Source organism: Erythrolamprus reginae, chromosome 9, assembly GCF_031021105.1.
Source record: "Erythrolamprus reginae isolate rEryReg1 chromosome 9, rEryReg1.hap1, whole genome shotgun sequence".
NCBI classification, from domain to species: Eukaryota; Metazoa; Chordata; class Lepidosauria; order Squamata; family Dipsadidae; genus Erythrolamprus; species Erythrolamprus reginae.
The window spans coordinates 32,850,942-32,878,115 of NC_091958.1; the positions used below are offsets into that span (position 1 = coordinate 32,850,942).

Below are 27,174 nucleotides of genomic sequence, written 5' to 3' on the forward strand. Positions count from 1 at the left end.
GAAGAAGGTGCAGGCCACGGTCAGAGAAGCTCCGCAGAGGCGAAGTTTGGCGAGGTATCTCTGGTCCTTTTGCTTTCCTTGGCGCGCTTTTCCCCATCGCAATCTGGGTTGGGGAGTTTTTGGCGAGCACCGGGCCCCCCCATTTCCCAATTTGGCTGGGCCCGGTACGCCACTCCCAGTAGTACCGCCTGATCGGTGACCCTGGCCGGAGCTGAAGCTACGTAGGATCAGGTTGACAACTTTACAAGCCTTTTTGGCGATATTGTTGCAGTAGGCTTTGGCACTTAGGTCATTTGATATTAGTATTCCAAGGTCTTTTACTGCGTGGGGGTTGTTTGTCAGATTTTGTTTATTTAGTTTGTATACGAGGTTCGGATTCTTTTTGCCGATGTGGAGAACAGAGCATTTGCTAGATGATATTTGAAGTGGGGCGACTGTGCTGGCAAGAGCTGACCGAACACTCACCAGGATTACGATCTGATTCTCTTTGCTTTGAGCATCTGGCGGTGAGTTTCCTAGGGATTGATCCCGTTTGGTGTGTTTATTTGGACGAAGTGAGGACAACGAAGAGGAGGGAGGAAGCTGTCACCTTTTCCCCTCAAATAGCGGCAAGATCATTTGTGTCCGACATAATTTAAACAACCCGTTTAGCGATTCATTATTATAGCAGAACGTTCGGGTTCTCCCCAAAAGGGAAAAAAAATGTAAATTAACCAAGACATTGTGTCTTTCTCCCATCTTTATCTGAAGTAGGAGAATGACAAGGGAGGAAGAAGAAACGCTGTCGCCATCTCTTTCCCCTCTCTTAAGCGGCAGACTTCTTAAAAAAACCCAACAACAACGGGAAAGAAGATCTCCTTCCTAAGAGTTAAAACTTCCTCAAAAACAATTTAAAACAACATACAGAAAACTAAAAATGTCAAATAGCAATCTGCACTGTTCATTTATTTTTGTTTCCTGATATTCTGTGACTTGACTGGTTGCTCCACATGAGCACTGACTGTGACAGCTGAAAGTTAGACACAGGCGCAGACGGAAGCTTTTGTGAGGTGGGACTCAGAGCTTTCTGGTACTTTCTCTTCCTTGCATCCAAGAGTGGAGAGCGTATTTACTAATCTGATTCCTGATATAAAGGATTGATAAACGGTATTTTATCACAATGAACCGAGTATAATATTCCCAAAGACATAAGTAAATTCAAATAAATTTTATTTTTGTATGCTTGGTAGGTCTATTTATCTGATTATTGTATTATACAGTCAATGAAAATACATTAGAATATTAATATTAACTTTATCTATAGTAATATATAGTAATATATAATTTAATCTAATCTAATCTACTGCAATATATATATAGAATACACAAGTAACTCTATTTAGTTAAACCTATCTTACTTAGTCCTATTTAGTCTTACATAGCCTTACTTGATTATATATATCTTATTGAATTTATTTGTCCAACCTATATATTGAATTTAGTCTATATAGTGCTTCTAATATTACTATCGCTATAATACTATTTATACTTGATTCTCGATTCTATTGATGAATTTCAAATAACTGCCCATTTACAATTGATGAATTTCAAATAACTAAACGTTTATACTTGACTATTTAACAATTTTAAATATGACCTATCTATAACTTTCTAACTTTATTATATTTACTATATAGAATTGTTTTGTTATATGCTGGTATTGAGATAGGCTTTTCTTTGAAATATCCTCTGAGTCTATCTGTAATAGAAAAAAACTCTTTAGAAGTATATATAGAACATCTGTTGTAAACTCTTATAAACTTGTTTATGACGAATCTAGCAATGCTGGAGTTCTAAATACATGAAACAGTAATAAAATGTATACTTAAAATTACATAAACTATAACTGTAAAATGTAACTATAAATGAACCAAATTATGAAAATTTTTAAAAAGGAGTCATGCCATTGTATAAATAATTCTGCAAAGCAGTCCTTATTCTTTTGCTTTTCAGTGTACAACTGAATTCAAAGGTGCCGTTCCAATATTTCCCAAGTCAAGGGCAGAATCTTCTTTCTTCCTCTATTTCTCCAATTACAGCTCTGAAAAAAATGTTTTTGATTGCTCTAGTTACATACGTTTTGAATTAAATACAAACAGAACCTACACGCCATTCTATTAAAAAAAAGTTATGACTTTAAAAAAAGAAAATAAGCAAATTTTTTCCCTCTTAGAATGCAGTGATATACCAGTTCACAAAAGTAAATCCAAGAAAACATAGAGGGTTCAGAGGGAATATCAAACTTTGGCATGGCTATAACCTAACTCTAAAATGGTCACCTAACCTCAAAAACATCATCAAAAAAGCACAACAAGAATGTTCTTTCTGCGCCAGCTCAGGAAGCTAAAACTGTCCAAGGAGCTGCTGATACAGAGGAATCATTGAGTCTGTCATCTGCACCTCTATAACTGTCTGGTTTGGTGCTGCAACCCAACAGGACCGACACAGACTTCAGAGGATAATCAGAACTGCAGAAAAAACAATTGCTGCCAACCTGCCTTCCCTTGAGGACCTGTATACTGCACGAGTCAAAAATAGGGCAGGGAAAATATTTACTGACCCCTCGCATCCTGGACATAAACTGTTTCAACTCCTACCCTCAAAATGTTGCTCCAGAACACTGCACACCAAGACAACTAGACACAAGAACAGTTGTTTCCCGAACGCCATCACTCTACTAAACAAATAATTCCCTCAACATTGTCAGACCTTTTACTAAATCTGCACTTCTATTCTACTAGTTTTTCTCATCATTCCTATCATCCTTTTCCTCCCACTTAGGACTGTATGACTGTAACTTGTTTCTTGTATCCTAAGATTTTTATTAATATTGATTGTTTCTTCATTGCTTATTTGACCCCTATGACAATCATTAAGTGTTGTACCACATGATTCTTGACAAATGTATCTTTTTCTTTTATGTACACTGAGAGCATATGCACCAAGACAAATTCCTTGTGTGTCCAATCACACTTGGCCAATAAAATTCTATTCTATTCTATTAAGAAAAGAAGTCTTCGGAGAGGGGCGGCATACAAATCCAAATAATTAATAAATAAATAAATAAATAAATAAATAAATAAATAAATAAATAAATAAATAAATAAATAAATAAATAAATAAATAAATAAATAAATAAATAAATAAAATATGGATGTTAGACAAGAGGTGATATTAATGAACAGAGGATAAAGAAAGGATATGGGTTGGGTTATAAAGGAATTCTATATAAATCCTAGTATGCAAGTGGCCAGAAGGGGCAATGGAAAGGGAATTTTCATCAATGAGGAGTAACATGAAAAGCCTTAAAGCAAGCTTGCCAAACTGTAAGGTACCACTCTTGAAGAGGTGTAGAGAGTACAGGGAAGGTGTAAATGCCTTTTAATTACATTGCTACAATACATCCACCTTTCCCAAACGTTCATTGCACCGTGTTCTTTTAAGTGTTCCTTTGATTTGGATTTTTAAGAGAGGTATGATGGGGGGAACTTTTAGTAACTACAGCTTAGAGCAGTGATTTTCAACCTTTTTTGAGCCACGGCACATTTTTTACATTTATGAAACCCTGGGGCACATGGAGCGGGGAGGGGGCGGCTTAAAAAAGTTTGGACAAAAAAATTATTTCTCTCTCTCTTCCTCCCCTTCACTCTATTTCTTTCTTTCTCTCTCCCTCCCTCTTTCTCTCCCTCTCCATCCCTCTTTCTTTCTCTTCCTTCCTTCCTCTTTTTTACTGTCTCTCTCCCTCCCTCCCTCTATGTCTTTCTCTCTCTCTCTTTCCCTCCCTCTTTCTCTCTCTCTTGCTTTCTTTTTCTCTTGCTCTCTTTCTTTCTCTTGTTTTCTCTCTCTCTCTTACTTTCTTTCTCTCTTGTTCTCTTTCCCTCTCTCTCGCTTTCTCTCTTTCTTTCTTTCTCTCTCTCTTGCTTTCTTTCTCTCTGAGCTTCGCGGCACACCTGACCATGTATCGTGGCACACTAGTGTGCCACGGCACACTGGTTGAAAAACACTGGCTTAGAGGAATATCAATAACCTTGTTTCCAGATAAGCTCTCCAATAACATGTGATTTCATATCCTAACTGCAGCTGGGATTACATTAACTTCAAAATGATAAAATTTACACATTACCTCCTCTCGCAATGTGTAATCCTGGCATAACTTTGTTCCCCTCCTTCTGAAGAACTGAATACTGTTTCCTAAAATAAATATATAAATGCGATCTTATCAATTTTTCATTCATAAAACATATTTGTCACGATTCATATTTAAATGAAATAGATAACAATATATTATATATTGACATGAAACCAGGTCTGGACTGTTGTTTTGCTTACCAGTGTGTTTTTCTACACTAATCAATTCAAAAGGTAAAGATTTCTCATTTCCGGTCAAGTGCGACCGAGGGGGCAGTGCTCATCTCATTTCCTAGCTGAGGGAGCCAGCACTGTCTGAAGACACTTCCATGATCATGTGACACGCACATAGAAAGAACCCTGCTACCTTCCCTCTGAAGTGGTACCTATTTACCTACCTGCATTAACGTGCTTTCAAACTGTTAAGTTGGCAGGACCTGGAGCAAGAACAGGAGTTCACAGCATCGCCCAGTACTTGGAACTCAAGCTGCCAACATTCTGAATGTCTTAACCAGGAGGTCACCATGCCCGATCAATGATATCCACTTATTTCATTGCACACTTTTTTCTCCCAAAAATTGGGTTAGGGTTAGTTAACGGTTGACAGTTAACTCTGCAAATGTAGCTATCCATGCTGTAATCACAAAGACCTCACACCGATTTATTTCCACAATGGGCAAAAAAAGTCCTGAATAACATTTTAACACTGGTGGCAGGCAAAGAGCACATCAGCCCACTTTTGATACAAATCGAACATTTTAGAAAGTAATGAGTTTAAGAGGAAATCTCACCACAATCATTCGACCATCTGTAGCAATCGCAGCAAAAGTACCTAAAATTCATGTCAAGGAATGACCTTAATATGTGTGTCTTTGTGAAAGTGTGTGTGTGCACATGTTGCTTCTGGCTCCTGCCAAATGAAAAGGATAAGCTTTTGTGTTGTTTATAAGTTCTGCCTTGATTGTCTATTCTGATCAGGGACATATGGAACTCTACATGATTGAAAGGCAGTGAGTAATTCCTGGGGTGCTTCTTCTGCCCAGATTGAGCTAATTTTAGGGAAAGACGGTTATTTTTTCCCCTCCTGCTGAGGCTTTTAGAAGCAGTTCATCCCTCTGGTCTGAGGGAATCCTTTGGGCATAACAATGAGATGATGACCCTGAGGTTCTCAGAGTACAGCTTCATTTAGAACAGTGTCAGAGAGTCAAAAGCAAAAAAACTTCCCAAGATGATTGTCCCAATGGAGCACATAATAGAAAATAGATCTGCAGTTCAAAATTGCAGTGCTGGATAATGAAGATTAAGGGCTATTTCAGATGCATTCAAAAGAAAAGTAACATGTTATTATCTCTCACCAAATGTTAACAAGAGAGAATACAAAGATCTATGTTTTGGCTCCATTTCCTCCCATACGTATGTACTGATGTGTGTAGAAAATAGAGGATAGTGGATTAAATTGTTCAATTTAAAAAGAAAGAAAGAAAGAAAAGGATAAGCTCACACTTGTTAAATGCTACACATAGAAATCCAATCACCCAAGCCAGGGGTAGGCGAAGGTTACTCTTGTATGACTTGTGGACTTCAACTCCCAGAATTCCTGAGCCAATCAGTCTATTTTCCATTGGAATAAACACAACATGTCAATATCCAGCTGCTGCCAAAGTCTCACCCAGCATCCCTGTCGCCAGACACCATGCCCAGGACCTTCTTTCCTTCCTTTCCACTCTCCCTCTCTCCATTGAGGGATCAAAATGGGAAAGCTGGGAGTGGGCGTAGTCATCTGTTTCAGTGCCACAGCAGTCCTCTTTCTCTTGTGAAAGGCATTGTTTAACCCCTGTTGTTTGAGGGTGCTGATTCTGTTGAATCAGCCCAGAACCTCCCTGAAAGGGCCTGGTTTGGTGCCTGTCTTGGGGTCTGCATACCCCACGGATGTAGACTAAGAGCCTCCACCAGCAGCAGAGTGGAAGTGTATTGCCACTCTTACCGAGGCGACTACGATCAGAAGGATAGAGAAAAAGCGAAGGATGTAATCTGGAAAGTGAGGGAATGTATGTTTTGTGCTGGAAAAGAAGAAAAGCTTTGAATGAGAAGGTGATCACTTTGCCGGAGGGGAAAATACTTTCAAAGACTGCTTTTGTTCGAGATTGGGAGACAAGCTATAGCGGAAAAGTGGCTTTATTAACATCAGAATTGTTCAATTTAGTTTAAATGGACATGAAAAGCTAATCATAACTAAAACTAAAACCCAGGAACTTCAAAAACCTAATGTGGAGCTGCAAAGGTGGAAGTACAATTGATTTAAAACTTATGGTTTTGATTGTATTGGAAATTAAAAGAAAGGAAGGCAACTGTACGACTTCATGGTGAAAAATCTGTTGGCGAAGTTGAGGCGGCATTTGGCTGGAATGTATGCTCTGCCAGATGTGACCTTGATTCAATGGAATCAGTTGGACTGTTTATATAATAACTGATAAAAAGAGCTGAGAACTGAGAAAGGGTTTTTTGCTGAACTTTATGTGAACCTGGAAGGGGAAAAACAAAAGAAAAAAGAGTTTGATTTATCTTCTGAGGCTTTTATGCTTTGAGGCTGTATAAAGATTTACTGGACAAAGCTGTTTGGCAATTAAGAAAAAGGGAGCTTTGAGAAATAAGAGAATTATATAGTGATGTATGCAGAAGAATTAAAGAATGGAGAGAGGAAATGAGAAACAACGCTAACTCTTTAATTGAAACTATAAAAAATCTTCAAAGAATTTCAAAACAAGATGATTATGACAACTAGGAGGAAAATACAAGAAGTGGTGGAGATGAAGAGAAGAATGATGACCAGATTGATCAGCACACAGGAAGCGATGGAAATATTAAAGTGATACATACTGGACAATTTCAAAATGGACAGATTAAAGGACATATGATTGATAATTTAGACGGTTTAAAGCAATTAGAAAATGGCTTGATTAATGAGGGAGTTGATGGCCACATGTTTAACGATGATCACAGTAAGATAAGCACTAATAGAGAATGGAATAGATGTGATCTGATACATTTCAGTGGGCAGAGTGAGAAAGAAATTAAAATGGAAATTTAAAAATTGGGAAAGACTGCAGAACCTGGGAGGAAAAGAGAAAAGAAGAATTTAGAGAGGGTACAAAAAAAAAGGAAAGAAAATTTTTGAGGTTTGGAAGAGATTGCTGGCAATTTGAAAAGGGGTGGTTGATTATTCAATAAGTTAAAAACAGATTTTTTTCCCTTTTGTTTTTATGGATATAATTTGGGTTGTTTTGAAGTAGTAATAGATGTATTAACTTATAAGATTGTATTAGAAATATATAGAGAAATTTAATGGAATATTTACATAAGAAATAAGCTGATTTTGATATCAACCAGAAGTATGAAAGTGATGATTCAATGATTATGTAAGATGAATTTGAAACACGTTTGGAAAATGGAAAAGGTGCTTAAAAGTTAATAATAGTAATTGCTAATTGGTTGAATATTAATTGATTGGGGAATATTAACAGACTCAAACTCAACCCGGATAAGATGGAGTGGCTTTGGGTTTTGCCTCCCAAGGACAATTCCATCTGTCCGTCCATAACCCTGGGGGGAGAATGATTGACCCCCTCAGAGAGGGTCCGCAACTTGGGCGTCCTACTCGATTTCAGCTCACACTAGAGAACCATCTTTCAGCTGTGGTGAGGGACGTTTGCCCAGGTTCGCCTGGTGCACCAGTTGCGGCCCTATTTGGACCGGGATTCACTGCTCACAGTCACTCATGCCCTCATCACCTCGAGATTTGACTACTGTAATGCTCTCTATATGGGGCTACCTTTGAAAAGTGTTCGGAAACTTCAGATCGAACAGAATGCAGCTGCGAGAGCAATCATGGGCTTCCCCAGGTATGCCCATGTTACACCAACACTCCGCAGTCTGCATTGGTTGCCGATCAATTTCCGGTCACAATTCAAAGTGTTGGTTATGATCTATAAAGCCCTTCATGGCATCGGACCAGAATATCTCCGGGACCGCCTTCTGCCGCACGAATCCCAGCAACCAGTTAGGTCCCACAGAGTTGGCCTTCTCCAGATCCCGTCGACTAAACAATGTCGTCTGGTGGGTCCCAGGGAAAGAGCCTTCTCTGTGGCGGCCCCGACTCTCTGGAACCAGCTCCCCTGGAGATTAGAACTCTCCCCACCCTTCTTACCTTCCGTAAACTCCTTAAAACTCACATCTGCCGTCAGGCATGGGGGAATTGAGGCATTCCCCCCTCCCCCGGGCCTATACAATTTATGTATGGTATGTCTGTGTGTATGTCTGGTTTAATAAATGGGTTTTTTAAATTTTTTAAATAATTTATTAGATTTGTTGTGAATTGTTTTATTGTATGTTGTGAGCCGCCCCGAGTCTAATAAATAAATAAATAAATAAATAAATGACAGAGAATATAGAAAAGCTAATATGAATTTCTTTATAATTCGTTATTTTTATTAATTAGGAGAAGGTTATATAAGGGTCTTTGTTTTTAAAGAAAAATGAATAAGAAGTGGAAGGAGGCATGACGGCTTATATAGATTTGCAAGATGATAAGCATAATGAGTTAACATTGTTAAAAGGAAGTTAATGGTTAATTTAATTAGAAGAAAATTGTTATCTAGATATCAAAATTAGAGGTCAAGGTTTGGGAGTTTGATATACAGTGATCCCTCGATTATCGCGGGGGTTACGTTCCAAGACCTCCCGCGATAATCGATTTTCCGCGGTATAGTGGTGCAGAAGTAAAAACACCATCTGCGCATGCACGCCCTTTTTCCATGTCCGCGCATGCGCAGATGGTGGAGGCGGGGAGCGACGAAAGTGCGGAAGCCGACAAAGATTGCTTTGAATGTCGGCTGCCCCTGCCCCCCCAGTACCCGCTCGCCCGCCCGCCGTTCGCCGCCCGCCCGGCCACTCGCTCGCTCGCCACTCGCCCGTTCACTCAGCCGGCCGCTCGCTCGCTCGCCGCTCGCCCGTTCGCTCGGCCGCTCGCTCGCTCGCCACTCGCCCGCCGTTTGTCCGGCCACCTGCCGTTCACCCGGCCGCTCGAGAGCAAGAGGGGGAGAGATAGAGAAAGAGAGAGAAGGAAAGAAAGAGATGAGAGAGGGAGGAAGAGAGTGTGAGAGAGGAAGAAGCAAGATAGAGAAAGAGAGAGAGAAAGAAAGAAAGATGAGAAAGGAAGGAAGAGAGTGTGAGAGAGGAAGAAAGAGAAAGAGAGAAGAGTGGAAGGAAGAGAGAGAGAAATGATAGAAAAAAGGGGAGAAAAAAGAGAAATGAGAAAATGATTGAAGCAGAGAATGACAGGAAAGAAAGAGAAAGAGACAGAGAAGTGACTCTTGGTGATGACGTATGACGTCATCGGGTGGGAAAAACCGTGGTATAGAAAAAAAACCATGGAGTATTTTTTAATTACCGTATATACTCGAGTATAAGCCGACCCGAGTATAAGCCGAGGCACCAATTTTTGCCTCAAAAACTGGGAAAACGTATTGACCCGAGTATAAGCCGAGGTTAGAAAATGCAGTGGCTACTGGTAACTTATAAAAATGGAAAACAATAAAATTACATTAATTGAGACATGTTTTAGAATATTTATTTTAAAGAAAACCAGTAAACTAGCTCTGTAAATTTAAAAGAGGGTAAACAAATTAACAATATTAACAATAAATTAAAAAGTAAAAAAAGTAGCTCGATCAGGAACAAAGCTAAAACCTAACAGTTAAAATCCTTCAAAACTGGATTCCTTCTCATCATTAATTGGATTTACATTATTGTTCTGTTTTTATATATGCTGTGAGCCACCCTGAGTCCTTGGAGAGGGATTGCATACAAATCCAATTAAATAAATAAACAAACAAACAAACAAATAAGTGTATCCAAAGAAGAGCTTCAGCATTAGCTGCTGTGAGGTTATCAGCATAGAAAACCAAATAGATAGATAGATAGATAGATAGATAGATAGATAGATAGATAGATAGATATAGATAGATAGATAGAAAGAAAAATAGATAGAAAAATAGATAGATAGAAAAATAGATAGATAGAAATAGATACAGATAGATAGATGATAGATAGATAGATAGATAGATAGATAGATAGATAGATAGACAGATAGATATAGATAGAAAGATAGACAGCCAGACAGACAGATAGAAAAATAGATAGATAGATAGATAGAAATAGATACAGATAGATAGATAGATAGATAGATAGATAGATAGAAAAATAGATAGATAGAAAAATAGATAGATAGAAAGATAGACAGATAGAAAAAGAATTCCTGTCTAGCTCTGCCTCATAACACATTATTAGATCCTATCCAAGCAAGGACAGCAACTACCACAAAATACCATTTTTTAAACAGTTTAAATCCTTTCAAAGGAGGGGGAGGAGAATCTGACAGCAGGGGGCCTTTTTAATCCGACTAAGGACAATGCAGAGAGAGCAAAGAATAGTTACTCACCATTGCTTTTCCCCTCTCTCGGTTGGAGCAAATGGCTGCCTCATTTGCTTGAGGCAGGGAGAGGAACTACGGCGTGCCAGAGGGGACAAAAGCTGGTGCCTCCTCGCTCTGGCTCAAGCAATGGCGCCCTCGTGTGGTGACTTTGTCAATGACCCGAGTATAAGCCGAGGCTGTGTTTTTCAGCCCATTTTTGGGCTGAAAAACTCGGCTTATACTCGAGTATATACGGTAATATTTTTTTGAAAAACCGTGGTATAGCGTTTCACGAAAATCGAGACCGCGAAAATTGAGGGATCACTGTATACCGAAAGTAAATAATTTGGAATTAGAAATTTATGTTTGGGATTGTACATGACTAACTAATGAGATACTGTTTTTATTGTAAGACAAATAGAAGGTATTTTGTAATGCATTGAAAAAGTTCGTATGGGGGGAAAAAATAAAAAAATTATATCGGAAAAAAAGGGGGAAAGCCCATGCCCACCATTGCCTGCCTGTAGCTGCTGAGAGATTAAAAAACAAAACAAACACAAACCAGCGGAGCAGCCCCTTCCTTTTCCCACCTTCCCTCCTGTCGCCTCCGTTCATGGCCTCCGGCCTCCTGCCACTCTGGACCTGATCCTGCCTGCTTGACTCCAAACGTGCAGTTGGTTGCCAGCTCCAGGCCAGAAGGTGCTTTTACCTGCGACTGAAACTGTGCACCACTGTCTTTCGGCTGCTGCACCTTCCCGTGCCAAGAGCTGCTTCCCCCTCCCACCTGCAGCAATGTGATGCTTCCGTTTGGCTGACGCACCCCTCGCCCCATGCCAGAAGTTGCTTTCTCCCATGCATGAAGCCATACACCACCTTCTTTTGGCTGCTACACCTCCCCCATAGACCCCCCCTGCAATTGCCCATTGTATGCCACCAAGTGGGTGGCGGCTTCTTGTCCCATGTGGCCAAAGGCAAGACAAAGTCAAACGGTGTGTCAGCGAATGGGTCTGGCTGAAGGATGCAGGGATGGAGGATTAGAAGCCCGTTGCCCAGGGCGAATGGCTGAGGGAGGGCTAGTAGAGGAGGAAAGCTAAATAGGCTGAGGTGGGAGAATGGAGGGGGAGGAGGTACAAGCAGGAGTGAGAGCCTGAAGGTCTTATTCCGGGGAGAGATAGAGTAGAGAAGGATAATTAATTCAGCAGTCACATTAACACATTAAGGCACATTAAGCTATGTGTGCTTTGGAGAGATTTTATGAGTTCATTAGACATAAATTAGAATTGAATTCAAACTTACAGGAAGTAACTTGAGAAATGGAATACTTGAGAGGACTGCAGAAAACAACTTGGAAAAGCCACTATTGCTGCTTCTGTTTTATGATATTAATTCTATTTTAACCAACAGTAATATCTTAAAAACATCATGGTGTAGTTTTGCTTGTGTAGGTCTAAGGTCATATTGTTGAGCAAGCCCTAATGTGTTGCTAACCACATATGGTTGCTTTGTCCCCTTCTGCTATTAGCATCAGTTAGCATGAGTTTTGAACTCTAGGCTTTGCAACCACGGAGCTCTGGGGAGGCCTCAAGGCCTGGGAAGAATTCTGGCCTGGGGAAATTCTAGCTTGTAGCAAAATGTAACAGGAGTGGATTTGCTGACACTTCAAAGCTTACTGCCAATACTTCCCTAGATTTGCCCTTGCATTTGGTAACATCATAAATGCTCATTGTTCTGTATATATGAATGATCACATCATGTAAACTGCGCATAGCAAAAGTTGCATAGAGACAACGTTCCTATAAGAGAGCGGGCTGGGAAGAAGAAGTGAGAATTGCTTGATGGGATTCGCCTGATGGAATGGTATTGTATGGTATTGGATTGAACTGAAGGATTGCTTGGAGACTTTTGATGCATTCACTCTTGGATTAAAGTTGGCTTCTTCCTCTCCTACAATGGTCTCTGCTTATCTTTGAAACCCTACCCCATGCAACACCATGGGAATGAAAAAGCTGTGATTTGCATACAACCCCCTTACCTTTTCAATCACTCTACATTCAACTTCCCACTTCTTTTTATGCTATATTTCCTTTTTGTTGAAACTCCCATTAATTTTACTTTCAGATCTCTTTATTGAATTATTACCTCTACTTCACCTTTCATTTTAGACTAATTTGTTCATTACTGAATTTGCAGGAAGTTTCAAAATCACATGTTCTGTTCATTCTTTAGTTCATTATATGTTAGCAATTTATTATACAATTCACTATTTTGTTTGTTTGATTGTTCCCTTCTTGTTAAATGAAGTGTTAATAACAGTACAGTGGAACCCCGACATAAGAGCTGCTCTACTTAAGAGCAACTCGAGATAAGAGCTGGGAGGGGAGAGATATTTTTGTTCTACTTACAAGCCCAAATTCGAGATACAAGCGCCAAGGAGCTGTCTCCTGAAGCCAAACGCTAACTTCCGCGTTCGGCTTCAGGAGACAGCTGCGAAGCGGCGCGTGTGTTTTAAAAGGTTGCAGCCGGCCTGGGGGGCTCGGGGGGGTGCTTGCAGCTTTCTTTCTTGCTCTTTTTCTTTCTCTCTTTTACCTTCCCTTCCTCTATTTCTTCTTTTCTTTCTCCTTCCCACCTTCTTCCCTCCCTCCCTCCCTTCACTCATTCCTCTCTTACTCTCCCCTTTCATAAGTTTCCTTGCTTCCTTCCTCTGTTCCTGTCCCTTCCCTCTTTCTTTCCTTCCTTCCTTCCCACCCTCCGTCCATTCATTCACCCATTCCTCTCTTGATCGCTTAAAGCCGGTCCCTGGTGCAAAAAGGGTTGGGGACCTCTGTCCTACAGGATTGGGTGGCAGAGAAGTTGAACATATGTAAATTTAAAAGTTTAAGAAAGTTTACAAGTTAAGTGAAAGAAACTTCATTATTCATTTATATGTACATGTACATTTCTTCATTAAAAACATGTCTTTCTGCATAATTTAGACTAACTTTGTGATTTTTTTGAGGGCTGGAATCAATTAAAATTATTTACATTAATTCCTATGGGGAAAAGTCGTTCGAGATAAGAGCTGCTCGACTTAAGAGCCCAGGTCCGGAACGAATTAAACTCGTATCTCGAGGTACCACTGTACACCTTATTATCACTTTACATTGATGGCAAACTAATGGAGTGAATTAAAGACATTGTTACAGCTATCCTCCTCCTCCTCATTTTCAAAAACAATTATACAACTTTGAAAGCCTCTGCCTATCTGCCCATCCCAACAGAAGGAACAGGGGTCCATGCCAGGTCCTGTTTCTTAAGCATTGCCATTCTTGGATTCTTTGGAAGTATACCTTTTCTGCCGAAACTTCTATCCTATGGTATGCCTTTTGCACTGAGAACTGACAGGTCCCATGCCTTCTGACTTTCAGGAAAGCCCTTAAAACCTGGCTCTTCTCCCAAAGATTGGAATAGGGTAAGATGAAGCTGGGATGAGAATGTGGGCTGCAGGTAAGTGTGGCTATGGTGCCAGCATTTTGTGTGGTTTTTTATATTTTTCTACTGGTTGTAAGCATCCCATAATTGATATATGATGGGAGGCTATACAAATGTTTTAAACAAAAAAAGAAATTGCAAACCAATATAACTTTAAAAAGTCAGCATGTAATATTTATAGAAAGGAACAGTAAACGCTGATGTTTTGCAGAATTGTTTGAATCAAAGTTGGAGCATTCATTTCTATCAAAAGTGCTATCATAGTGTATATGCCAACAAAAATTGCACACTTTTAAAACAAGGCAGGCATTTTGTGCTTTCTTGATGGACTTTACAGATCAGTCAGTTCTGTTGCAAACCTTATTTTATTGTAGCTATTTGTAAATTCTGTATAAAAGTCTCTAAAGATGGGACGAATATCATGTTTCTAAAATTTACCACACATTTAACTGGTAAATCACAAATCAATCAAATTTGACTTTTAAATAATATTCAAAATTTCAGTCAGTATTTTAAGCATTCCATAGAGCCTATTTAGGCATAATTTTATTGTTAAACTTCCATAAAAGAACAATAGAAATTAAGATGTTAAGTATTTGGGGGTTTCACTGTTTTTCTTAGAAAACACTGTGCCTAAGAGAAGGTAAGGAGTTAAAGATTGTTTGCAAAATGAAATAACCTTTCACTTTAACTTTAAATATAACTTAAAGCTAAAACAGAAATTACAGTTTAGAATGGCATTCACAATTACTAACCTGTACTATGTAAGTTTCCACACTGTTTATTGAGGCTAATCTACTTCTATCTGAGTTCAGGAATCCTCCTCCAAAGTTAAGAGATTGGTTTAATGATAAATTGTTGCCACGATTTTCCATCTGAGCTGTTTCCACGACAGGACTTGAAGAAAGGCTTCCACTTATCAAGCTGTTGGCAAGTGAAGACTCATTTTTGTGACGCTCATGATAAAGTTCGGTGTTGGCTTCTGCTAATTTCACATAAGCTCTGCAAAAGGTTTGGAACAAATGAAGAGTTAAAGAAGGTATCATCTTAGAATAATGATGCACTTAATTGTGTAAAATGTCAAAACTCCAAGCAAGATGTAATATATCTCTAGCCTGCCCAAAGCCTTAACCAATTTAAATTGAGACCTCATTATTGTGTTCCAAGTTCTATAATGGTCATTAAAAATCAACACTTTTTAAAAAATTGTCCTGATAGTTTTCTCTACTGTCCTGTGTTAAGTAAGCTAAGTTACTCTGTAACTATTAGAACCTTAGTTGGGAGTGGGTGAGAATTCTGGAAAGCAGAATATCAACTCTTTCTTTTCCTTGATTTGAAACTTCAGTATAAATTAGATAAGACAGGATACAGACCTTAAAAATATATCAATAAAACACAAAGGGAGTACTTTTATTCTTTATGGAATGTATCTCCTGCCACAAAATACAAGTCAACTATTGGGAGTCCTTAACATAGTAATTGTTTTTCTTTCTATTTTCTTTCATTTTCAATTAATGTTCAATTTTTCAATGTCAATGTTCCCTTTAATTTGCAAAACAAATACCTATGCAAATTTTAAGTATGCAATAATCAATAATCAAGATTCTGTTCGTTTCATATGTTACTTAGGATTGGATAAAATATATTATCTCCAATTCTATCAAACCCTTCTTCTCTCAAAGCTGACAGGAGTCTAAAAGAATCACCTTTGTTTTGGAGAAAACACTACATCTGGAAAATATACACCTGACAGAGTGCATCCCCCTAACCCTAACCCCAGGCCAAATCAAGGGTGAGGGTAAAATCTACCTGAATAGAAACATAGAAACATAGAAGACTGGCGGCAGAAAAAGACCTCATGGTCCGTCTAGTCTGCCCTTATACTATTTTCTGTATTTTATCCTAGGATGGATATATGTTTATCCCAGGCATGTTTAAATTCAGTTATTGTGGATAATGATGATAAAATATTAGGGATTCATTTAGCCAACATCTCACTTCCATTTCCTTTTACATTTCTACCAGCTAAACCCCTGAAAATTTAAGTCTTCATTATATATGTAAAAAAAATATTTATTTGCAGAACTACCATATTTTTTGCACTATAAGATGTACTTCCTCCCCCCCAAAAGTGGGTGGAAATGTCTATGTCTCTTATAGAGTGAATAATTATGGGGGGATGGGGGTTGGTACTATTCAACTGTTCTAGGCAATGGAAATCACTGCTGCCGATTGCTGCAATGGCGTTGGCAGTGCCTAGAACAGCTGATTGGTGGTATTCCGGGATTCCAAACCAACCGCCAGTTGACCGGTGGGGGACGCAATGGAGCAGAGCCCTAATGAGCCACATGCTGGGCCTGCGATAACGTGATGAAGCTGACCCGGCTGTTTGCCGCAAGGACCAGTACTGGGTTGATACTGGAACAGTGGGGTGGAGGGTGGGGACACTATTACAGTAGAGAAAATGGAGCTGCATGCATAGCTCCAGCTGACTGACAGGCGGGTGTGTGAGCCCGTGCAAGATTTGGCTTTTGCGCATGTGCATGTACTTCTATATTTAATAATAAATGTTGTTAAATATAAAATTAATGGTTATAGTTAATATTATATATTCTTTGTTAATATTAGTTTAGTATTTTTAATGTCCAATATTATAGTTGTTTTATTTTGTTATTTGTGGTATTGTAAGCCACCCAGAATTGCTTTGTAGTAAGATGGGTGGCATACATATTTACTAAATAGATACTTAAATGTAGCTATTACCATATTATATCTTTGAAACCATTCAACAGAATTCTTTGCATTAACTAGGTATCACTATCATAGTGAGTTTACAATGCTAAAATTTTATTTTCATATTGACATTATCCAATCTGAAATAAATAATAAAAAAATACAAGTTTACAAGAATGGAAGCATTTTTACTTACCTCTCCAATTTGCTCTCCAGAAATTTCCGTGTTTTTACTTCTTCTAAATACAATCCTTTATATTTTTCCAACTCTGTATGTGTCGATTTTGTTTGTAATATGAAATCTTGATGGCTGTTTTTAAATTTGGCCAACTCTGATTCTAATTCTTTAATTCTGTTCTCTAATTGATTTCTCAAAGAAGCAGTGCTCGTAGCTCTCATCTGTTCCAAAGTTTCTTGAGAAGCAGCCTGTGTCTAATTCATAAAATGTATTAATTTAGAAGAAAAGTCCTTGCTGTACACCCAAATCTTAATTAAACCATTAACCGAGAATATATTGTCTTGAGTATAGCAACCTGATGAAATCAAAATGGTAAGCAATTTTGTCAATGATATAACTTAATATTTGTCAATTATTTAAAAGAGCCAGTTAGGTCTAATGACTAATGTTAAGCACTCACTAGGAGACAGCACGTTGAAACACAACTTTTATTTTGCAGTTCGTTGAAACGCTAGCTCGGATATTGCTCTAAGCGATTAGGCACTTTCTCCTTTTTAGTCGGTGCAGCTTTGACAGCCTTTTATTTTCCCACTTAAAATAATGTAGCCAATCAGCACCTGTTATTCAAATCCTAAACTTTAGGCAACCTTACTACGGCAAAAAAAAATAATAAAAAAAAATCTTAAAAATATAGAGAAATTGGGCACTCAGCTTAACAGCTCATCTACAGTCCGGAAGGTGAGTATTTGCTGTAAAAAAATGATGTCAATGCCCCACTTTTCCATGGCATTTTCTGTCCCCTTCGTTGCGAAGACTTGTCGGATCAATCAGCTGGGAAGCGGGATTGGCGGCCGCTAATTACAACACAGCCGCCTGCCATTTGCTGCATGTTGCCATCCTTTGTAACCACGCTCGAGAGATGGGGAGATTCAGAGGCTGGAAGAGAGCACCCCTCAACAAGAGCCTGATGCCCTGCTGCTCCGGAATGTCTTTTGGGTGGTTTTTCGGGTGGTTTTTCATTGCGGAAGTACTACCGAGAAGGCTGAGCACCAAGACTGAAAAAGACAACTGGACCTTCGTTGCTAAATTTGTTCCTAGGACGCTGTGGCGCCAAATGGTGGGGGCACCCTACGTTGGGGGGACTATTGAAATGGAGGGCACTGTGCTGGTTTGGAGCCGGAGGGACTATTGTGAGAGGAGATGCCGCCAAGGGAGAACAGCTGACATTGGAGGGCGACTGAGACAAACGACAGGAGCAAGGAAGGACACAAGGTTAACAAAGTCGGAGGAAATAACAATTAAGCTTTATGGACTTGGACTGGGGGTGCTAGTCAGGGGTCAGGGCCAGCACTTTGTTGATTTTGTTCCCCCAGAAACCGGGATAATTGCCAAGTGGACGATCAGGATCATATTAGACCCTTAAGAAGCCATTTTTTGGACCTTGGCGCCATCTACTGGCTGTTTTCTTAAGAGCTGCTGATTGACTCCTTTTTCTATATTTTTTTCCCTATATTTTTATATTTAGCTATTTTTATATTCTTATCTTAATATCTAATTAATTTAATTAATTGGGAATTGTATTTTAACTAATTTATATTTAATAATTAATTGTTGGGTTTTTAATGATGGATGTTTTTAATTATCAGATTGAAAGGAATGGAATGAATGGGGGGGATGGGAGGGTGGTAGTGATGGTATGAGTGAATGGGATTATTGTAGTCATTATTGGAATGAATGGAATACTGTGAATGAAAATGAATGGGACGGGGGTGATAGATGGAATGGAGTGGGGGGGGGATTATAATATGTATGAAATGAATGAATATGATATGAATGGAATTTTTGGCACACCTGACGCTGGAAGGGCAGGAGGGGCGGGGACACTTATCTCTGGAGTGGCAGAGGGTCAAAATATTCCGGTCTTGCTGGGGAGAGGCAGGTATGGCAGAAGCCATGGAGCTAGCCGTTCCATGGGAAGGAGGGATCGCTGTTTAGTAGCAATCCCTTCTTCCGGCTCCATGAGCTTAACTCAAGGCACTGGTGATGAGTGTAATCCTGGCCCTGGATTCAAGTTGTTGCTACTTAATGCCAGGTCGGTGGTAAATAAAGCTCTCCTCATCCAGGATTTGATCCTGGATGAGGAGGCCGACCTGGCTTGTGTGACCGAAACCTGGCTGGCCCCGGAGGGAGGAGTCCCTGTCTCTGAAATTTGCCCAGCTGGGTTTCGGGTATGGCACCAACCTCGACCCCAGGGAAGGGGGGGAGGAGTGGCTATTATAGCCAGGGAGAGTCTTGGCCTGCGTAGGCTCATTGCTCCAGAGGTTGCGGGTTGCGAGTCCCTCCTGGTGAAGTTGGACTTAGGGATTCAGGTGGGCTTGTTACTCACATACCTGCCTCCCAGCTGCGTGTCAACAGCCCTGCCTGTGCTGCTCGAGGAGGTGGTCGGGTTGGCGGTGGAGTTCCCCGGACTTATCGTCCTGGGGGACTTCAATCTACCGTCGCTCGGCGGTTCCTCTGGACTAGCACAGGAGTTCATGGCCATGGCACTTGTGTGCCCCCTCCTCAAGAAGCCTTCCCTAGACCCAGCTGTGCTTAATAACTACCGTCCAGTCTCCAACCTTCCCTTCATGGGGAAGGTTGTTGAGAAGGTGGTGGCACTCCAACTCCAGCGGTCCTTGGAAGAAGCCGATTATCTAGGTCCTCAACAGTCTGGATTCAGGCCCGGCTACAGCACGGAAACTGCTATAGTCGCGTTGATGGATGATCTCTGGCGGGCCCGGGACAGGGGCCTGTCCTCTGTCCTGGTGCTCCTTGACCTCTCAGCGGCTTTCGATACCATCGACCATGGTATCCTTCTGCGCCGGCTGGAGGGGTTGGGAGTGGGAGGCACTGTTCTTCAGTGGTTCTCCTCCTACCTCTCCGGTCGGTCGCAGTCGGTGTTAGTGGGGGGTCAGAGGTCGACCCCGAGGTTTCTCCCTTGTGGGGTGCCTCAGGGGTCGGTCCTCTCCCCCCTGCTATTTAATATCTACATGAAACCGCTGGGTGAGATCATCCAAGGGCATGGGGTGAGGTATCATCAATACGCCGATGATACCCAGTTGTACATCTCCACCCCATGTCCAGTCAACGAAGCAGTGGAAGTGATGTGCCGGTGCCTGGAGGCTGTTGGGGCCTGGATGGGTGTCAACAAACTCAAACTCAACCCAGACAAGACGGAGTGGCTCTGGGTTTTGCCTCCCAAGGACAATTCTATCTGTCCGTCCATTACCCTGGGGGGGGATTATTGACCCCCTCAGAGAGGGTCCGCAACTTGGGCGTCCTCCTCGATCCACAGCTCACATTAGAGAAACACCTTTCAGCTGTGGCGAGGGGGGCGTTTGCCCAGGTTCGCCTGGTGCGCCAGTTGCGGCCCTATTTGGACCGGGAGTCATTGCTCACAGTCACTCATGCCCTCATCACCTCGAGGCTCGACTACTGTAACGCTCTCTACATGGGGCTACCTTTGAAAAGTGTTCGGAAACTTCAGATCGTGCAGAATGCAGCTGCGAGAGCAATTATGGGCTTCTCTAAGTATGCCCATATTACTCCAACACTCCGCAGTCTGCATTGGTTGCCGATCAGTTTCTGGTCACAATTCAAAGTGTTGGTTATGACCTATAAAGCCCTTCATGGCACCGGACCAGAATATCTTCGGGACTGCCTCCTGCCGCACGAATCCCAGCGACCGGTTAGGTCCCACAGAGTCGGTCTTCTTCGGGTCCCGTCGACCAAACAATGCCGTCTGGTGGGACCCAGGGGAAGAGCCTTCTCTGTGGGGGCCCCGACCCTCTGGAACCAGCTCCCCCCTGAGATTAGGATTGCCCCCACCCTCCCTGCCTTTCGTAAACTCCTTAAGACCCACCTCTGCCGTCAGGCATGGGGGAACTAAACATTTCCCCCTTGCCCATGTTGTTTTGCCATTTGATTAATTGACTGTGTGTCTGTTTTTATACATATTGGGATTGTTTTATGAATTTATTAATTTTAAATTGTAATTAGATTGGTGGGCATTGGATTTGTTATTATGTACTGTTTTTTATTATTGTTGTGAGCCGCCCCGAGTTTGCGGAGAGGGGCGGCATATAAATCCAATAAATCTAATCTAATCTAATTAACATATTTACATATTCAACACCCTTCCCCTCCTAGTTCCATCATATGTCACTCAGTGAACCAGGTGACATAGTCCTCCAAATGGCTGGGTTTGCGGACCTCTCTTTTGGACCTGCGCAGATCACTTGAGTCCTAAAAGTCAATGAGAAGGTCAGCTTGATTGCAGCTCCATGGGACTGCTCAGGCATTGCCTGTGCAGCAGTCCCCTGCATCGAGTCTGCAATACCAACGCCGGCCTCCTCAGGCATTGTCCCGGCGCCACTGGAACCCCAATAGAAGTCCGGTAAGTATACACTTATATTCAAATTATCTGTATAGTCTTGTGTGCATTGTTGTTGCAATGTCGAACTCTCTGTGGGGCGTAAAGAGTCAGAGTCTGAATTATTGTTCAGATTTTGTCCTTCACGGAGGCTGGCAGTCTCAAGATGCCTCCACAGGTGGTTGATATGCCGCTTCCAGGTTCTCCTGTCCCCTAAGAGGACAGTGTAAGTTTTGTGGCCAGTTTTATTTACTATTTTTCCTTTCTGCCACTTGACTCCCCCATCAAAGTTTTTTGCAAAAATAGTTTGGCCTACAACCCAAGTGCACTCTGGGGAAATGTGTATTCTTTTGCTGTGTACTATATACGATGGGTGTAATCTGTCCAGTGGGGACCTTAGCTTTTGCTCCATCAACAGTTCTGCAGGACTTTTATTTGTCACTGAGTTGGGAGTGATGTGCTGTGTTAGGAGGAATTGATCAAGGCGCTCCTGCACATCCCCAGGCTCAGACCTCTGAAGGGCCTCTTTTGCCACTCTTACTATACGTTCTACTTTGCCATTGCTTGAAGGGGAATAAGGTGCTCTCAGAGCATGCCTTATTCCCAGCTGTGCCCAAAAAAATTCCATTTGTTGGGATGTGCCCATTATCTGAAACTATCACATCAGGGCACCCATGTGTGGCAAACAACCGGTGCAATGCTTTTATGGTCACGCAGGTAGTAGTTGTCGTCATTAGAATTATCTCCACCCACTTAGAGTATGCATCCACAACAATAAGGAATGAATGTTGTTCGACTGATCCAGCAAAATCAATGTGGAGCCTCGATCAAGGGCCCCTCGGGGTCTCCCATTCCCCTGGTATAGTTTTTGGTGGATTGGGCCTGGATTCCTGGAAGGGGGAGCATGTGGTTGCCGATCAATTTCCGGTCACAACTCAAAGTGTTGGTTATGACCTTTAAAGCCCTTCATGGCATTGGACCAGAATACCTCCGAGACCGCCTCCTGCCGCACGAATCCCAGCGACCGATTAGGTCCCACAGAGCGGGCCTTCTCCAGGTCCCATCAACTAAACAATGTCGGTTGGCGGGCCCCAGGGGAAGAGCCTTCTCTGTGGTGGCCCCAACCCTCTGGAACCAACTCCCCCCGGAGATTAGAACTGCCCCTACTCTCCTTGCCTTTCGCAAGCTTCTTAAGACCCACCTGTGTCGTCAGGCATGGGGGAACTGAGACATCTCCCCCGGGCATATACAATTTATGAATGGTATGTATGTATGTATGTATGTGTGTTTAGAAATGGGGTTTTTTAAATGTTTTTAGTAGAAATTTAGATTTGTTGTAAATTGTCTTTTGCACTTTGTTGTGAGCCGCCCCGAGTCTGCGGAGAGGGGCGGCATACAAATCTAAATAAACAAACAAACAAACAAACACTGCTCAATGTCTGCATGTAATCCTGGCCACCGTAGGTGGCTTCTTGCCAAGCTCTTCATTCTAACCACCCCTGGATGGCCTTTGACAAGTCCATCACTCTTTTCCTCAAGGATGGAGGAATTATGACCCTATCTCCCCATAGAATGCAACCCTTCAGGACAGATAATTCTAATTGCCTTTTCCTATATATTTTAATTGCTTCTGTTGGCAGTTCCTCTGACCAACCTCTTAGGATATATTCTGCTACTGCATGTAATGTTGGGTCTATCCTGTTTTTATTGGCAATTTCTTCTGCAGGGACTAATGGTTGATCTTCCATTTCTATTTGTAGCACCCCAGCTGTGGGTGCTGGATCTTCTAATAACATGGTTATTGGGAAGCGGCTCAACCCATCTGCGTGTTTAATTTCCTTCCCCCACCCCCCACCCCTGGTGTTTCAAACAGTAGTTATATCCTGATAGGAATATGGCCCATCTAGTTATTCGGGGAAACATGAAAGGGTGTGTGTCCTTATTTTCTGCAAACAGGCCCAGAAGGGGCTTATGGTCAGTTATAAATTCGAATGGTCAGCCATACAGATAATCATGACATTTGTTGCTAGTGGCCACCAGGGCCAGGGCCTCTTTATCTATTTGGCTATAATTCGTTTCTGCCCCTGACAAGGTTCTAGAGAAGAATGCTATTGGGGCCTCAGTTCCATTGGGCAAAATGTGGGCTAGGACAGCACCCACTCCATAGGGGGAGGTGTCGCACATGAGCCTTAAAGGCAGGGTGGCATTCTACTTGACTACCACACTCTTGGCTGATGAGAGGTTTTTTATTTGTTGGAAAGCTATGCGTTTAGATTCTCCCCAGGTCCATGTGGCTCCCTTTTGCAGCAGTCTGTGCAGGGGTTCAGCTGCTGTGGCCTTCTGTTTCAAGAAAATAGAATAGAAGTTTAATAGGCCTAAAAGTGTTTGCAGCTCGGTCTTATTTTGTGGTTCTGGGGCTTCTTTGATAGATTTGATCTTACCTTCTGTGGGGTGGATTCCCTCCCCATCATTCTTATATCCTAGGAATTTGACACCATGAAATCCCCAGATGCATTTGTCTGCCCTCAATTTAAGTCCCTTTGATTGAAGTCTGCTAAGGACTTCTCTGATTCTCTGATTGAGTTGTGTTTGATTTTCACCAGAGATAAGGACTTCATCAAAATAGGGGACGGACCCTTTAAGGCCAGATAACAGCCGCTCCATCAGGCTTTGAAATATACCCGGGGGGGGGGCATGCTGATTCCAAACTGGATCTGGTGCACTTAAATGCCCCCCTTTGGGTGACAATAGTCTGTGCTAGTGTGGTGGCGTCATCAATGGGTAATTGCTCATATGCCTATGCCAAATCAAATTTGGCCAATACTTTCCCTTCCCCCAGGGAGTGAAGCAAATGCTGAACCACTGGAAAGGGGTAGGCATTGTGTGGTAGTGCCCTATTTACGGTCGATTTGTAATCTGCACAGACCCTAATAGATTATTCAGGTGACTGTCGGTGTTTTCCAAGGGGTGTAGTCAACTGGGACTAAGGTGCCTTGCGCTATTAGTCCTGTCTTAGATATGTAAAGAAACAGCTGGGTAATTTTGGGCCAGTGATTCTCTCTCAGCCCAACCCACTCACAGAGTTGTGACTGTAGGAAAAATAGGAGGAAGAAGGAACGGCACTTAAGTTTTTTGTTTAGAATTAGTGATAAAAATAATAAAGATCAGAAATAAATAACTTACTTGTTCTATTTGGCTGCAATCTGGTAAGTTACTCTCTAGTTGGTGTTTTAGGTTAGCCACTTCTTCTTCTAATTGTAGTTTGCTTTTTTCTAATTTTTGATGACTCTTACATAATAATTTCAATGTTGTTATCTCTTCACGCAGTTTAAAATTGGTAGATTCCAGTTGGGTTCTTCTTGTTGATTCAACCTCGAGCTGGCGAGAAAGTTCATCAACCTGAAGAAGCAAGTAACACTTAAAGAAAAAGACTGCCAGCTTTTCAAAATACAGGTAATCCCCTGGATACGAGGATTCCTTCAGCAAATTTTCACCAGAATGAATGTATTCAGAAAGGATACTTACATTAGAAATTCAAATTGCGATCAAAACAGGCCTCTGCAGCCATGTGACTTTGATTCAGTCACTGCTATAGCAGCCAATATTTTTAATTCTGTGTCTTGCCTGAGCCGTTCATGCTCACAAAGCAATTTCCAGAGTTTTTTATTTTCTCCATAGTCACATGGCCAAACAAGATCCCATGTCTTTGCTCCCAGATTATTATTATTATTTTTGTTGCTGCATAGAAAGTCTGCTGCTGCCTGGGCTCGAGATCTGAATTGCTTCTATAAGTATTTTAAAACATTGTCCTTTGTTACTCTGTAGTTACTATGTATTGCTTGTTTGTAAGCACTTTGGAAACTGCTCTGCCTCTTTTTAAGTACGGTACTACGTTTTTCAAGTCACAGTATTGTGTTTGTAAGTACCCTTCTTTGCAAATATAAAGTTTGCAATTGCTTTAAAACTGCTTGTAGAAATGATACCCAACATCTACAACAACCATTCTATCTTGTGTACTGTATCTCTTCTCCAAACTGCTTATTTTCAAATTTGCAAGCTACTTATATGAGTTTTTGGTTTTGCCGGGAGAGGCTTGTGTTGATCAGGAGAGTGCTTTTTTAAGGGATTTTAAATTCTAAATTGCCTCCAGAAGTTGTGGATGTCCCATCACTGGAGGCTTTTTAAAAGAGGCTGGATAAAGCATTTATCAGAAATTCTCTTGTGAGAGCAGTGGATTGGACTAGATCAGGGGTAGGCAAAGTTGTCTTTTCTATGGTATGTGGACTGAAAGTCCCAGAATTCCTGAGCTAGCATGATTGACTCAGGAATTCTGGGAGTTGAAGTGCACAAGTCATAGAAGAGCCAACTTTGTCTATCCCTGGACTAGATCAGTGTTTCCCAACATTGGCAACTTGAAGATATTTGGACTTCAACTCCCAGAATTCCCCAGCTGCTGTGTGAGATCATCCAAGGGCATGGGGTGAGGTATCATCAATACGCCGATGCTACCCAGCTATACATCTCCACCCCATGTCCAGTCAGCGAAGCAGTGGACGTGATGTGCCGGGGTCCGGAGGCTGTTGGGGCCTGGATGGGTGTCAACAAACTCAAACTCAACCCAGACAAGACGGAGTGGCTGTGGGTCTTGCCTCCCAAGGACAATTCCATCTGTCCGTCCATCGCCCTGGGGGGAGAATCATTGACCCCCTCAGAGAGGGTTCGCAACTTGGGCGTCCTCCTCGATCCACAGCTCACATTAGAGAAACATCTTTCAGCTGTGGCGACGGGGGCGTTCGCCCAAGTTCGCCTGGTGCATCAGTTGCGACCCTATTTGGACCGGGAGTCACTGCTCACAGTCACTCATGCCCTCATCACCTCGAGGCTCGACTACTGTAACGCTCTCTACATGGGGCTACCTTTGAAAAGTGTTCGGAAACTTCAGATCGTGCAGAATGCAGCTGCGAGAGCAATCATGGGCTTCCCTAAGTATGCCCATGTCACACCAACACTCCGCAGTCTGCATTGGTTGCCGATCAGTTTCCGGTCACAATTCAAAGTGTTGGTTATGACCTATAAAGCCCTTCATGGCACCGGACCAGATTACCTCAGGGACCGCCCTCTGCCGCACGAATCCCAGCGGCCAGTTAGGTCCCACAGAGTGGGTTTTCTCCGGGTCCCGTCAACTAAACAATGCCCCTTGGCGGGACCCAGGGAAAGAGCCTTCTCTGTGGCGGCCCCGACCCTCTGGAACCAACTCCCCCCAGAGATCAGAATTGCCCCCACCCTCCTTGCCTTTCATAAGCTACTTAAAACCCACCTCTGCCGCCAGGCATGGAGGAATTAAGACTTTTTCTCCCCCTAGGCCGTCACAACTGTATATATGGTATGCTTGTATGTATGTTTGGTTTTTATATATTAAGGGGTTTTAAATTTGCTTTTAGTATTGGATTTTATTGTACATTGTTTATGATTGTTGTTAGCTGCCCCGAGTTTTCGGAGAGGGGCGGCATATAAATCCAATAAAACGTGAAACTTGAAACTTGAAACTAATGAATTTAATTTTTTTTTAAATGTAAAATTGGTCTGATTCATTTGATGATTTTTTTGACCCCATTAGACAGGCTCCATTAGGTTCCTACGTTGAAGACTACCTGTAAAGCCAATGATAGGATACAAAGAATCCTATCATATTTGGTGGCAGATATAAAGAGGTATCAGTGAAGTAGACAAAAGCATTTTAACTAATAC

General features: G+C 41.7%; 1 protein-coding gene across 1 annotated transcript; it reads right to left on the bottom strand.

Moving 5' to 3' along the window:
- Nucleotides 1-1,407: 1,407 nt before the first annotated feature.
- Nucleotides 1,408-25,102, bottom strand: LOC139171785 (ankyrin repeat domain-containing protein 26-like). Its single transcript, XM_070760218.1, has 6 exons — nucleotides 25,070-25,102; nucleotides 24,610-24,825; nucleotides 17,034-17,269; nucleotides 14,860-15,106; nucleotides 4,163-4,230; nucleotides 1,408-2,080 (listed from the first exon to the last, which is right to left on the bottom strand). The coding sequence occupies exons 1-6, from the start codon at nucleotides 25,100-25,102 to the stop codon at nucleotides 2,035-2,037; spliced, it is 846 nt and encodes a 281-aa protein (XP_070616319.1). The 3' UTR covers nucleotides 1,408-2,034.
- Between the last annotated feature and the right edge of the window lie 2,072 nt (nucleotides 25,103-27,174).

Excerpts from the sequence above, each read along its gene's own strand:
- LOC139171785 (XM_070760218.1), bottom strand. The coding sequence starts at position 25,102 with ATGGAGAAAATAAAAAACTCTGGAAATTGCTTT. Across the intron at positions 15,107-17,033 it reads CTGGAGAGCAAATTGGAGAG|AGCTTATGTGAAATTAGCAG; the intron begins GTAAGTAAAAAT and ends AACCTTTTGCAG. Across the intron at positions 4,231-14,859 it reads TGGAAACTTACATAGTACAG|GAAACAGTATTCAGTTCTTC; the intron begins GTTAGTAATTGT and ends TATTTATTTTAG.